At 52.0% G+C, this 14,910-nt stretch overlaps 1 protein-coding gene across 1 annotated transcript; it reads left to right on the top strand.

Annotated features, from left to right (window-relative positions):
* Nucleotides 1-4,851: 4,851 nt before the first annotated feature.
* On the top strand, nucleotides 4,852-14,588 carry SPCS2 (signal peptidase complex subunit 2). The gene is made up of 5 exons (XM_086615280.1): nucleotides 4,852-4,899; nucleotides 10,815-10,898; nucleotides 11,031-11,191; nucleotides 13,528-13,662; nucleotides 14,330-14,588. Exons 1-5 carry the CDS (start codon nucleotides 4,861-4,863, stop codon nucleotides 14,514-14,516), a joined length of 606 nt encoding a protein of 201 aa, XP_086471406.1. The 5' UTR covers nucleotides 4,852-4,860; the 3' UTR covers nucleotides 14,517-14,588.
* Nucleotides 14,589-14,910: the final 322 nt, after the last annotated feature.

The raw sequence follows: 14,910 nt of genomic DNA, 5'->3' as shown, positions 1-14,910 counted from the left end.
AACTTCCCAAATGGCTCTGCAAGGGTGGAAAAGAAGATGCTTCAGCGAGTGAGGAACAGCAGTAACAGAACAAACCATATCTGATCTTACCCGTGCCTGGAATGGACCAAACCCAGCAAGAACAAGCAGCACTGGCATTGTCAGTGGGCACGTTTAAAAGAAAACACCAGCTCAGTTAGATGTTTGTCCCCACAAAACACCATGCCCCACCAGCCTACGCCTTAGACATCTGGTTTGCTTTCATGCGTTTGCTCCCACCCCAAATTGGATTGTTGCTTGGAGCCACTGATGGCACGTTTAGCCGATGTGTTTTACTAGTTCTAAAAGGATTTCCTTTCTTCTTCTTCGAATTAACTGAGCCCACGACACTGGATTTGGATTCACCTCCCAGCTCTGGCATTAACCTTCCGAGCTTTTGGGACAAGTCATTTCATTATTCCACGCTTCTATATATTAAGTTGGGATTTTCTTTGTGAAGAGCTTTGTTTTCTAATAATGAAAAGGATAGCACGGTGGCACACAATTATCATTGCAATAAAGGGAATTACCACGAGGATTTCAGCTCACTAGCAGGAAGGAAACAACTCCGCAAAGAAGTGCTGCATCTTAAACCTCTTCGTAAAGCTCTAGACCTTTGTTCAGACAAGCGTAAACTTCCCCAGGGTTGCAAAGCAGCGTCTATTTTTTGGTGATGCAATCCCTCACCTAGTGTCAGCAGGTTCTCAGCAGCATTTATAAAAGCAATAAAAGCAAATTTCTGAAAATCATCTTCTTCAGCCTGAAAAACACAGAAGAAAATAATCATTCTGCCCCAGTCCTAAACTGACCTAAAACAACTGGGATGTCTCCTTTTCTCAGAATGCCTAAATTTCCCCTAATTAGGCCTTCATGAAGAGCATCCCTCTGAAAGACCTGGACCAGTTGAGCCCCAAAGCAAAGCCCCCTCTGTGTCCTCACTGCTGACCTTGTTCCTCGCGTGTGTTTTGGAGCTCCTGGGTCATCTCACACCTACGTGTGACCCAGCACACGTAGCCACCCTACGCTTTAGGACATCTGACCTTCACAGCACCAGGAGGGAACCCTGAAAAGACACTAAAAACCTATCAGCAACCTATTGTGATTAGTCCTGAACTCAAATAAAAGTCACTCCTCAAGCTGAATTCCTACCAGAGTTGAGCTGAACATCCTTGAACCCAAAGAGCAGCATTTTGCGGGGGGATGGAAGTGGGGAGGGGGCTACACCTGATGAAGCCCAAGTCAATTTGGTTATGAAAACATGAGCCAAAAGTTTGTAGGACAAATCAAGCTTGTCCACAGCTGGCTGGCTCACCTTCCTGTGCAAGGAATACCTGTATTTAACGTGTGTTTTCTCTGATCTTTGGACGAATGTGGTAAATTTTTCAACATTTAAAACAGTTCCCGAATGCTCCTTGAGTCTCTAATACTCCCAGAGACCAGAGTCTGGCTGCAGCACAGGTCAGAAGGGTTCTTCAAACAGTGGTGCTTCATCTGGGGAAGAAAAAAAAACCAACAACCAAACAAAAACCCACACATGGTTAGTCCTACAGCTATCCCATACGTCACATCCCAGGACCTGAGCCCCAAAACCAGACCCCAGCTGCCCCCAGGTGAGGGGGCACGTGGTTCCTTGGATTGCAGCAAGAGAGAATAACGGAGGAAATCTGCACTCACCAGAAATGGCTCGTCTAGGACATCGTCTTCATCGTTTTCTTCCACAGAAGCAGAATCTGTGGGCTTTCTCCTCTGCTGTGGTGTCTTCCCAGAAGTTCCCTTCTCAGTCCAAGCTCTTGGGGTAGCCCAGCGCCCAGACCCTGGCACAACAAATGGACCAAGGCAGAGGAGAGGGCAAGGTGATGTCCTGGCTTCAGCTGGGACAGAGTTGGTTCTTCTTTTTAGCAGCTGGAAGAGCTCCGTGTTTTGGATTTAGCGTGGGATTCATTATGAGAATGTTGACAGCGCTCCGATAGTTGGTGCTGAGATATGAAGGACCTTTCAGCTTCCCGCGTTTTACCAGTGTGCAGGAGCACAACGGGCTGACAAAGGCCCCACAGCTCCCCTTGTGATCTGAACTTGGACTTAGGATCGAGGCAGGGGGGTTGGAACTGGATGATCTTTGAGGTCCCGTCCAACCCAAACCATTCTGTGACTCTATCTCCCCTTGGAATCCTCTTGGCCAAACAAAACAAGCTCAGCACCCTCAACCTCTCCTAGAAGGTCCTGTGCTCCAGACCCCTGGCCAGCCTAGCAGACCTCTCCTCCACTTCTCATATGATAGAAACCATTTCTGCCATTCCTAAGCATTTCACAGATGTGACTCTCAAAGCTCAGAGCAAAAGGAGAAGGTCCAGCTTTGCTGGAGAACCACTCTGTGCCAGCCGTGTGCCTGGCTGAAGCTCCCCTCCTGCCATCATGCCAAGACACCTGCTGGCACTCTCATTTAATGGGTGCCCTTGACATCCTGCCTGCTTCATTTCAATGAAGTTTTAAATGATTTTAAGACTTTCTGGGCACCGTTTTGAGTTCTGTTACCAACTGTTACCCGCGATGTTGACACAGGAAACCACAGCTGAACGTAACAACAGGGTGGATGGTGGACCTGCCCCTGCAGACACGACATTAGCCCACAGGGCAACTTCGCCAGCAGCACTCAAGGAAGCGTCACCTTCTTTAATTGCACGTAAAATGCAATTAAACGTAAAATGTTCCTGACGGGGAAGCAGTTTGTCGCATAGTTGCTTGAATGGATCAAGAGCAGCCCTGAGGAGAAGGACTTGGGAGTACTGGTGGAGGAGAAGCTCAATATGAGCCGGCAATGTGCTCTTGCGGCCCAGAAGGCCAACCGCGTCCTGGGCTGCATCAAGAGGAGCGTGGCCAGCAGGTCGAGGGAGGTGATTCTTCCCCTCTACTCTGCCCTTGTGAGACCTCACCTGGAGTACTGCGTCCAGTTCTGGAGTCCCCAACATAAGAAGGACATGGACCAGTTGGAGAGGGTCCAGAGGAGGGCCACGAAGATGATAAGAGGGCTGGAGCACCTTTCCTATGAGGACAGGCTGAAAGAGTTGGGGCTGTTCAGCCTGGAGAAGAGGAGGCTCCGGGGTGACCTTATAGCGGTCTTCCAGTACCTCAAGGGGGCCTACAGGAAAGATGGGGAGAAGCTGTTCAGGAGGGCCTGTTGTGATAGGACAAGGGGTAATGGTTTTAAAATAGAGGGAGGTAGATTCAGGTTGGATATTAGGAAAAAATTTTTTACCATGAGAGTTGTAGAACACTGGCACAGGTTGCCCAGAGAGGTGGTGGATGCTCCGTCCCTGGAGACGTTCAAGGCCAGGTTGGACGAGGCCCTGAGCAACCTGATCTAGTTGGAGATATCCCTGTTCCTTGCAGGGGGGTTGGACTAGATGACCTTTGAAGGTCCCTTCCAGACCTAACGATTCTATGATCCCTCATTTCATCCAGCCCTGTTGTAGCCATCCAGTTGCAGCGCTCCTGGGGAGAGGGGGGCAAGAAATGCAAGGGTTAATATTTTCCTCGGTTCTAAAAACGTTACTTTGCTTCAAACAGCTTTTCCCGGGGGGAGCCACAAACGGAGTGTCAGGCCAAGGAACGCCGTCAGGGACACGTGAGGAGCGTCACCTCCGGAAACGGAGAAGTAAACGAGGTGCCCGGGGTGCAGGCGGTGTGTTCCAGCTCCAGGTGGCAAAACGCAGGCACGGGCACGCGAGTCGGACCGCGTGAACGGCAACTCGCAGGATTTACGCTTCGCCCTTCATCCCTCCTGCCCCTGTCTCCTTTTCCTCGTCTCTTGGAGGCTCCGGGGAAAGAATGGCACCGGTCCCAGCTCCACGGACCTGGGAAATAAACTTCCAAGGCGCTGCACAGCTCCCGTCCCGTGCCCCGTAGCGGCAGATGGTCTCCCAGTGCCATCTGATGGTGTCCCCACACTCCAGCACCGCTCCGGCATCCTACGGCGCAGCTGGAGCGTGGAGTTGGTGCGCAGGGCTGGGGTTTGGGGTGGCTCTTCCCGGCAACAGGCGGGCGCTGAGTGTTCACGCACCGGGATCGGCGGGAGGGCAGCTGTGCTGCCATGGCATGGCATGGAAATGGCACCGGCATGACACAGCATGGCATGGCATGGCACGGCACAGTACAGCACAACACGTGCACGGCACAGCATGGGCATGGCACGGGCATGGCATGGGCATGGCACCGGCACAGCACGGTACGGCACAGCACGGGCACGGCATGGCACGGCACGGGCACGGCACAGCATGGCACAGCACGGGCACGGGCACGGCATGGCACGGCACGGCATGGCACGGGCACGGCATGGCACGGCACGGGCACGGCATGGCACGGCACCGGCCGGGCCGGACACCGCTTGGGCACCACGCAGCGATGCTCACCGAGCCGGCAGCGGCCCGGGGGGCAGCGGGCACCGGGCGGGGCACACACGGGCACCGGGTACAGCTGAGCCCCACTCTACACCCGTCCGTACGAGCCCTGCGCGCACCGTGCCCACCGTGAGCGTGCACACCCCCCTGGGCACCCCTCCCACCCCACGTACCCCCCCCCCCACCTCCCACCGACACCCCCGGGCACCCCCTCTCCCCGCCACGCGCACCCCGCCGACCATAGAGTTCGCGGTCCTCCAGAGCCCAGAGAGGCCTCGCACACCGCCTCCTCCCCGCGCCGCCTCGTCGCCATAGCAACAGGGAACGCGGGCCCGCGGGGGGGGGAGGACTACACTTCCCAGCGTGCAACGCGGCGAAAGAGGCGGGTTTTCCGCCCGCGCGCGGCCAATGAGGAGCGGCCATGTCGCGCAGCGAGGGCGGTGAGAAGATGGCGGCCAAAGGCGGCAGGAACGGGCTGCTGGACAAGGTACGGCGGGCGCGGCCCCTCGGCCCGGCGGTTTAAGGAGCGCGGCGCGGCTCTGCGAGCTCCGGTGGCCGGGACTGAAGAGCCGGAGATGTTTTTTTTTGGGGGAAGGAAATGGCAGCGGTTGTGGCCGAGTGTCTGGGTGGGGGCAGCGTCTGCAGAGCGGCGCGTTCGGCGGCTTTCCCTGCGCTCCGGAGTGCGGCGGCTGGAAACGCTGTGATTTTCTGTCATACATCTGCGTTCAGCGTTCCGAAAGAGTATCGCTCTGTCGCGGCTGCTCCAGGCTGGGTTATCCTTGTTATCTCCGAGAATTCCCTGGTTTTCCTGTGGAACAGCCGCTGTTGAGCGGTGCCCTGAGGGGAAGGGGCGCCGGTGTGCCCCGCTGTCGGTTCGGGAACGATCGTTAAACGCCGGGAACTCCGGGAATGACCGTGCTCCCGGGGCGCTCCTGCTGCCGGCCGGATGCGGAGGGGCGGCGGTTCCGGCGGGAACCGGAGGTGTTGGTGCGGGACATGCGCTGTCGGGGCAGGAGCCGAGTCCTTTAGTGGGAAACCGGGGGCTCGGGTCGGTGGGGCTGGTACCTGAACACGGAACACACCTGAGAGTGCCGTGTCCCCCTTTTTCCCCCTCCTCTGTCCCCCTTTTTCCCCTCCTCTGTCCCCCTTTTTTCCCCCTCCTCTGTCCCCCTTTTTTCCCCCTCCTCTGTCCCCCTTTTTTCCCCCTCCCCTGCCCCCATGTCGATCTGTGAGCCTTTGTTTCCTCCCCCTGGATGACTTAAATTAAATCTGGTCATTTCTGTGCACTGCTCTCTATATTACTGCGCTATCATCTGGACAACTGTGGCCTGAGGTCCATAGTTTGCTCGAGCTTTTCTCCGACAGAGACATCATGGATTATCAGCGAGGCTTTACAGTCTTAGGACGGGCTGTTTAGCATATCTTTGCATGCTTCACTAGTAAGCTAAATCAGGGTGAGCGTAGGGAGATTTGTGGCTTAACTATCCCAGTTTTTTGTCCTTCTCATGTTCTTCCAGTGTTTGTGATAATCAGGTAGCTCCTCCCGACCTCTTCCTGTTTAACCAGGAGCACTCCCTGGCTTCAGAAGGGTGCGCAGCGCTGAGTTATTAACCACACTCTGCAGCTACTACAGCAAAGCCTTCAAAGATTCTGCACGCTCCAGGAGTAAAACCACTTCCTGAAACCCAACGGCTGCTCCTGTGCCCCAGAAGGAGCTCTCTGGGACCGGGGAACGTTGACTCCGAATACGGCGCTGGTGTTTTGGGGAGAGCAAGGTCCAGAATTCCTTCCTCCGAGGCCGAGCCGCGCCAGTCGGAGCTGAAAACAGCAGCGCCGACTCGTTGGAGTTTGCTACAACCCCTCCTTCGAGAGGAAGAGGAGGAAACGGATGTGCAGCGAGGTGTCCCTGGACTCTGCCACTTGCAAATCTTGCTTCTGCAAGGGTTGTGGTGCGCGATGTCACCATTAGTTTAGAATTTGTGGGGGGTGGGTGGAGACCTGTGGTTTGGGGCTTGCCACTCCATGGGCTGCAGCCCGACCTGCAGGAAAAGGCAGTTGGCATCAGCTGTGTGCCGTGAGGGAGGCCATGTGCATCATCTGCTGAGGTTCTTCCAGCCTCCCTCGGCCACAACACTGCGTGCCTGGGTTTGAAGAGTTTCTGATTTTAGAGTTTAGGAAGGGCAGGCTACTTTCTTTCCATCCTTGTAATAGAAAACTCAGATTAAATGCAGAAATGTTACTCCTGTTGAAGAGTTTATTCAGGCTACGACAGCACTCCTCTTGCAGTAGCAACAAATCTTTTTTTCCTGCATGACTTCATGTTTGTAGCACCCAAAGCGTGCCGTGAACTTCAGAGCAACGTTTGAAGAGACAAAGACAAGCTAGCCTCCCAGAAGGTGCTGCAGGCTGAAGCTGGGTGTGATGTCAACGAAGCTGACAGTAGCAGCAGAAGGAAAAAGGCAGGGGGAGGAAAAAGTTCAGTTTGTGCCTTGTCTTTCTTCTGAGATGGGAACACCTTGAAGTTTGTCCCACAGGATTTTTCCGTGACTCCTGCCCATGAGGGAGCTTTGTGAAAGGCTTTAAATGAAGGTGATGGTTTGACAAAGGAGCCTGGCGAGCGTGCGGATCCTGCGGTGTCCGCTGTGAAAGCCAGCGCTTGTTTTGCTGTCCCATGTTTGGGGCCAACAGCAGAACGCTGCCCTGCTGCCATCCAGCTGCCATCCAGCTGCAGGCGGCATCATCACTGGGATGTGGGCCGCTGGGTGCTTCTAGTGTCAGATGGGTTTCTGAAATTACATTTCTGATTTCATTCTTTGTTTTTAAGTAAGGTAACCGCTGGCTATATTTTAGTCTTTGTTCTGAAGATTTCTTCTTATTCAGGTTTGCTTTCAGGTACTGAATCCACTTCCTAGCTGCGCCTGTAGAACACCCAGTCTCTTCCAGTACCTAAAGGGGGCCTACAGGAAAGCTGGAGAGGGGCTTTGGACACAGGTGTGGAGTGACAGGACACGGGGCAATGGCTTTAAACTGAAAGAGGGGAGATTTCGATGGGATCTAAGGAAGAAATTTTTCCCTCTGAGGGTGCTGAGGCACTGGCACAGGTTGCCCAGAGAAGCTGTGGCTGCCCCATCCCTGGAAGTGTTCAAGGCCAGGTTGGATGGGGCTTTGGGCAACGTGGTGTAGTGGAAGGTGTCCCTGCCCATGGCAGGGGGTTGGAACTGGATGGTCTTTGAGGTCCCTTCCAACCCAAACCGTTCTGTGATTCTGTGTGCAGAACGTTTCTGTGCACATCGGGACGCAGAGTGGCATGGATGTCAATCGTTGCCTTTGAGCACCTCCTTCTGCTCCTCTTCCGCAGCGCTGGCTCTGAGCGTCCCAGCCTCTCCCCGGCTCCCCGGTCCTGCACGTCACCCTGGAAGACGCCGAGGAGCAGCACTGTGGTGCTGTGCCGTGGTAGAAGTCACCTCAGGGCCAAGGTAAAGCGAGGGCTAAAGCTTCTCCCTGGCTGCAGTCCCAAACCATAGATGTGTCCCCGTCACGAGGTCCCTTCTGACACGAGCCACCCTGGGATTATCAAGCTGCCCTCAAGCAGAACGGAAGCCTCACCAAGAACTGAAGAACTGCTGGTTCAGCTCGTTGCTTTAGGCAGTCTAAGATTAGATATAAGATTAGATATTTTTTCCTCAGTAACAGCTTTATTTCAAAAAATATGTCACGTGGGCTTTGCATCTACCCCTGAAAGTGCTGCTTCTCTGATAGAGATCAGTGTCAGTTGAACATCTCATTTTCATTTATTTCTTGATTTCTGAGCTTTCTCATCAGTGTTCTCCAACTATTCTGTCTTCAAAAATCTAGAAAAATGTTGGTTTTATTTGGGAGGAGAAGAGAAGAAATTTTAGCATAAGCCTTGATTCCATTCTCTTGGGCTTTAGGAAGCAAAACCAGACATAATAAGATTGAGTAAAAAACTTGAGTATTGATGATGAGAGAGATCATCGTGCTTTAGTACCCGGTAAACCATGCTGTTGCCAAAAGCAGAGATTCCAATATTAAATATTTAATCATAAAACATATCACAAGGTTATCACTTCAGCGATGTCTTCTCAAGTGTCTCTGGATTCTTGCTCTCACTCAGGAACAAGCTGGAGAACGCTGTCGCATTTATGCTAAGGATCGTCCTGGTTTCGCCCTAGAAACGTGGAAAACTTCTTCAGAATATTTGCTCAGATAGATTGTTATATTATTTTTTTCTTCTTCTTCAAAATGATTCCTTTAGTGGCCTTGGAAAATAAAAAGTAAATCACAACAGACTACATCTGCCTTTAAGTACAGAAGGAAGGCTTCAAAATAAATACGTAAAGGGTGACTGGCATGAGATGGAGCCAGGCTCTTCTCAGTGGCATCCAAGGACAGGACAAGGGGAAATGGATCTAAGCTGGAACATAGGAGGTTCTGCTTAAACGTGAGGAAGAACTTCTTCCCAGTAAGGGGAACAGAGCACTGGGACAGGCTGCCCAGAGAGGTTGTGGAGTCTCCTTCTCTGGAGATGTTCCAAACCCGCCTGGACGCGTTCTTGTGGCATCTGATCTAGGTGGTCCTGCTCTGGCAGGGGGATTGGACTAGATGATCCTTTGAGGTCCCTTCCAATCCCTGACATTCTGGGATTCTGTGATCTAGGAATGGGGATGTCAAGTCTGAAGGGGTTTCCTGAAAGCTTTTTTTATTTATCTATGGGATAAGGAGGAGGGATTGGGTGTCGGTGTCATTACTTGGACACCTCTGATTTCCAATTCACTCATCTCTCTTAATCCAGAGGGACTCACTAACCTCTCCCTAGTCTAACTCTTGGTACTTTAATCTTTGGGAATTCCAAAGGGCAAGACATAAACCTGTTGTAGATGCTTTTATAAGGAAAAATAAATAATTGAAAGAATTCTTCTGTGTTCTTTCATGGCAAAGGGTTTGGCTTTCAATTGTCATGTGTGCTAATTAACCCCAGGGAAAAAAAAACCTACAAAAAAGTAGCCACCTAAAATATTTTGTAACTTAACACTGATTTGAGAGCTCTTTCCCAATTGTCCATGACTTTTAAATGCTTCTGGCTGTTGCTTTTTTACCTGGTAATTCCTGCCTGAGGGATAACCAGGCTTTTGTCCGTAGGGGAAGTAGACCACGTTCGACATCTCACTTTAAAATGGTTTAATTCCTGCCGGAGAAGGGAAACGAGCTCTTCTGACAGGTAGTTAAGAAATCCAACTTGTGAGTTTCAGGAATCGGAAGTAACACGAGTGAGGTTGGGAGTTGCTTCTACTGGCGGCCGAAATTTGAGCTCAAGTCACTCGACTGTTTGAAATAATTGATGACCCAAATGCACAGGGCTCGGACTCGTGTGGCCGACTGTGGCTAAGAGGAATAGTGTCACCAAAAAATAACGTAGTTCAGAGGAAAGGAACCCCTTTGAAAAGCTGAGCCGTCGTATCCAAGATTCATTATTGATGAAGGACCAACTTCTGAGGGAAATCTGAATTGAGGAGAGCGACTGGTTGGAGAGCGACCGAATTCTTTTGGTTTCGTTCAGGAGGATGACGTGAGCGAAACTTCATTTCTTGTTCGTGCTTCTGTGTTCTTCCCTTGAACAAGGATTTTTGAGGCTGCCTGGAACTCGTCCTCCTGCCATCAACCCCAAAGAGTCCGGTTGTAAGAGCTTGGCTGGAAGGCGTGAGCGCCTTCAAAGGCAAGAGTCAAGTCACAGCGATGCGTCCTGTGGACGGGAGTGGGAGCAGCAAACTCAGAATCAAAATTAGAATAGAATCATGGAATGGTTTGGGTTGGAAGGGACCTCAAAGACCATCCAGTTCCAACCCCCCTGCCATGGGCAGGGACACCTTCCACTACACCAGGTTGCCCAAAGCCTCATCCAGCCTGGCCTTGAACACTTCCAGGGATGGGGCAGCCACAGCTTCTCTGGGCAACCTGTGCCAGTGCCTCACCACCCTCAGAGGAAAGAATTTCTTCCTTAGATCCCATCGAAATCTCCCCTCTTTCAGTTTAAAGCCATTGCCCCATGTCCTGTCACTACACACCCTTGTAAAAAGTCCCTCTCCAATAAATAAATGAATAAAACTGATGTAAAAAAGTCGCTCACGGAATATCCTCAGTACCTGTGGCAGGACGAGGTTAAATCTGCAGGAGTCAGGGATGCGTTGGCGCTGCGGGGGATTGTGGTGCGATACGGCCGTGTGACAGGCCCCGGGTTCTCTCCGTCTCTGGACAGGTTTTCCCAAACCAGTAGGTGTTTTCCACGTTGCCTTCCGCCTTCGTGCTCACGACAGGAAGGAGAGTAGCAGAGGGACAGGCTCAGCCGTGCGGAATTCTGCTCACCCCCTTTGCTTTCCGTTGCAGTGGAAGATCGACGACAAGCCGGTAAAAATCGACAAATGGGACGGCTCAGCCGTGAAAAATTCTTTGGACGATTCTGCCAAAAAGGTGCGTTCTGCAGCCGCTGGTTTCTCCCTCTTAAACCCTTTTCCTTTTTCCGTACCCTAAATCCTTCCTGGCAGCGGTTTGTCAAATTTATGAAAAGCGCAAAACGAACTCGGCCGCGTGTTTCTCCCGCAGGTTCTCCTGGAGAAGTACAAGTACGTGGAAAATTTCCGTTTGATCGACGGTCGCCTCATCATCTGCACAATCTCGTGTCTCTTTGCCATTGTAGCTTTGATTTGGGATTACCTGCACCCTTTTCCCGAATCCAAACCCGTCCTTGCCTTTTGTGTCGTATCATATCCTTTACGCACCGTGTCTCGTTTGTACCAAAAAAGGGTTTCTTTTCCCCATGAGGCACAACAAAACCCTTCTCTGTGTTCCCGTTTTCGGGCCCGTGGTGTGGGGATCAGCTGATAATCAAACAGTTTTCATGTGATGGCAAAATTCCTGCCTGGCTGGGTTTAACACACCCAAATTTGGGTGATCAGTGGAAGCCTGGAGAGCGGTTGAGCTCCCGGCAGATCCCAGACACCGACTGCGCAGACTCTTCCGTTTAGGGGTGTTCATCTCAAATGGAAGATCAGCCCTTGCAAAGCTTTGGGGGGTTATTTTGGGGGTTGGTTATTGGTTTATTTTTTATTTTACCTGTAGCCTGGTTGCAGAGTCATCTGCTCTTTCCTAACAGGACAGATCAGGTACCAAAAGGGAAGAGGAAAGTGGAGGTCCTTCTTGCCAGCACCTCTGCTGAAGAGCAGCAGATGCTGCATTTGAAATCATAGAATCGTTTAGGTTGGAAGAGGCCTTGAAGATTGAGTCCAGCCGTTAACCCACCTCTGCCAAGTCCACCACTAAACCATCACCCTCAGCACCACATCTACACGTCTTCTCAATACCTCCAGGGATGATGACTCCACCGCTTCCCTGGGCAGCCTGTTCCAATGCTCCACAACCCTTTCAGGGAAGAAATTCTTCCTCATAACCCATCAAAACCTCCCTGGTGCAACTTGAGGCCGTTTCCTCTCATCCTGTCGGTTGTTACTTGGGAGAAGAGCCCGACCCCCACCTCACTACAGCCTCCTTTCAGGCAGTTGCAGAGAGCGAGAAGGTCTCCCCTCAGCCTCCTTCTCTCCAGGCTGAACACCCCCAGTGCCCTCAGCCGCTCCCCATCACACGTGTGCTCCAGACCCTTCACCAGCTCCGTTCCCCTTGTTTGGACACTCCTCCAGCACTTCCATGTCTTTCTTGTAGTGTTTTTGTTGTCTGTCACATCATGTCATGTAGTGTCCTTACTTCCACAACAGTCCTTCATCTCCAGTCCTTCATCCCATCCCCGACTGCTTTGTGTCCCCAACTGGGGTGCAGTGTCCAATGCCTGAGGTGGCTCTGGCAGTAGCTCTATTGCCTGGAGAGGTGGTAGATGCCTCATCCCTGGAAACATTCAAGGTCAGGTTGGACAGGGCTCAGAGCAACCTGATCTGGTTGAAGATGTCCCTGCCCATGGCAGGGGCGTTGGACTAAATGACCTTTAAAGGTCCCTTCCATCCCAAACCATTCTGTGATTCTATAATAGCAGAGGACATGATGGGATGATGGTGGGAAACCCTGAGGAGATCAAGCTGTGGGTGCTCCTTGAGATCTTCACCCCAAGTCTGGCCTTGCTCCATGTTGCCTTACCAAGGAGACAACAGCAGGAGCCGTGCGCTCCAAGGAGTGACCGGGAGCTGGGACAAATTTTGGAGGGGACTGCTGCAAATCGGAGTTTAAATGTTCAGATGTCAACTGTGTGCAGACATCAACTGTTAAATTTCCAGTTATTACAGCACAGCTGGAACTGGTTTTCCTCCTGTTTGGCCTCGGAGGGTCAGTGTGCCACTGATTTCCCAGCAGCTCCAGTAACAGGAGAAACACCCGTGAGGGTTTTACATCAGAAATGCGCGCGACAGGTGAGCGATGCTTTCCCAGAGCTGGCGACGGGCCCGTGTTCAAGGGCGGTTTTGATGGTACCAGCGAGGCAGCGTGAACTGGTAGCCTGGAAATTTCATTGCTGACCTGGGAGTCACCGTCCCACAAACGTCTGCCTGACCGTGGGCGAGTCGTGTCGTTGTTCCAGGCTGTGGTTCTTCTGGTTGGCCTTCGGTGGGAACGTTGGGTAGTTAGAATTCTTTTAATTCCAAAAACGAGGAAGGTTAATGACTTGATCTGTGATTAGGAGGAATGCACAGCGATTAATTCCAGGACCCCTTTGGTCGCAACGTTTTCCCACTGTCTCCCAACAGAAGTTTCTCCAAAACTTTAGCAAAATAGTTGAAAACAATATTTCGTTGTTGTGGTTTCCACTTCATGGTTTCAGGAACGGAGCGTTTTCGGTGGCCGGAGAAATCCCTTTCAGGATTTCAGGAAAGTTGTCGCCTTCCCCGCCGCTTCCAGGCGTTGATTAATGCTGTCGTGCAACAGCAAAGATTTAACGAAGCGCCCCAATTATTAGTTCACTTCTCATGCTAACGAGGCATCAGCCAAGCGTCCTGTTTGGAGTGATGATGTCATGAGAGGTGTTTGAGGGCATCCAAGCAGTTTTTCTGCCTTATTTCCACTTTTAATTGCAAATTCTTCGTTTCCTTAACGCGTTTTGCACGTATTTTGTCATGATGGGGATCCTGACTATCTATACCTCCTACAAAGAAAAGAGCATTTTCCTCGTGGCTCACAGAAAAGACCCCGCAGGGATGGACCCCGACGACGTCTGGCAGCTCTCCTCCAGTCTCAAAAGGTACCGACATTCCGGCGGCGCGGTACCGGCACGCTTCGGTTCGCCCGGAACTACCGCGCGCTCCACCATTTCGGATGATTCCTAAACAAAACGGGGGGAAATATCCTGGTATCCGTGCGATATGGGGGGGCTCCGCACCGGGGACGTGAGCCGTCTGCCAAGGATCGGCAGGATCTTTGCCGTGTCCCCGGCAACTCGTGATTAATATTTACTGGAAAATGGTCTTACTCAGAAGTAGGATGCGATGGGTTTGCTGGGCACCCACTGGTCTTGTGGGTGCTGTTTCCATCCGTATCTCTCCATAGGAAAACCCTAAATATGTTCCTTTCATTTTTTTGACACCGACAAATCTGTTTTGCTCCATCAAAGTCGACGTCCCGACGTCGTCGGGAGCGGTGCCGAGCGGTTCTCTGCCGCAAACGTTCACGTTTCGCTTCTCTTTAAATGGTGGGGGGGGGGGGAATTAATCACAAAGAGTATAAAAAATCTTTAATTGCGTTGTAATTAACGCATGTTGCAGGTGTTAGCGTCCATGTGGGGTGCTGGGTGGGGGGACCTCCGCTCCTGGGAGGTCCCTTTACACGGATGAGGATTTCTCCTTGGATTTTCCGTCTGGGCTGAGCCGGGCGTAAGGAATCCCGCTGGGAAATCTCTGCCCTTCCCGCAGGTTTGACGACAAGTACACCCTGAAGCTGACTTTCATCAGCGGGAGAACCAAACAGCAGAGGGAGGCCGAGTTCACCAAATCCGTGGCGAAATTCTTCGACGACAACGGGACGTTGGTCATGGAGGCCTACGAGCCGGAGGTGTCCAAGCTCCACGATAGTCTGGCCCTGGAGAGGAAAACCAAATGATTTCCCGATCCCGCCTGCCTCCTGGGAACGTGCTCAATTAACACCAATAAATCAAGTAGCAAAGAAAGTCAATGACGGCCTCTGCTTTTGTCCTGAAATCCTCTTCCCTTTGGGACGAGCGGGATTTTTTCATCTCGGAGCCAAAATTTTTTTTGGAATTACAGAAAACCTCCATCTGGGAACCCGCCTGTGTGCTTCTGCCCCAGAGCGTGGCGGAGGGTTCGCCCGCGGTGGGGGGCTGCTCCGGCTGCCTCCGGTGTTACCGAACAGCTCCGTGCCCGGTAGCGGCCGAGGGGGGAGTTTCACCATTTCCGTGTGACCAACGTCCCCGTTCCATTTTGCGTTAGGAATTCAGGACAAAAAATCCTTCTTTATTTTTGTATTTGTCTAACTG

Source organism: Tauraco erythrolophus, chromosome 1, assembly GCF_009769465.1.
Source record: "Tauraco erythrolophus isolate bTauEry1 chromosome 1, bTauEry1.pri, whole genome shotgun sequence".
NCBI lineage: Eukaryota > Metazoa > Chordata > Aves > Musophagiformes > Musophagidae > Tauraco > Tauraco erythrolophus.
Note: the sequence above shows the minus strand (reverse complement) of the source record. Positions and strands in the feature narration are given on the sequence as shown.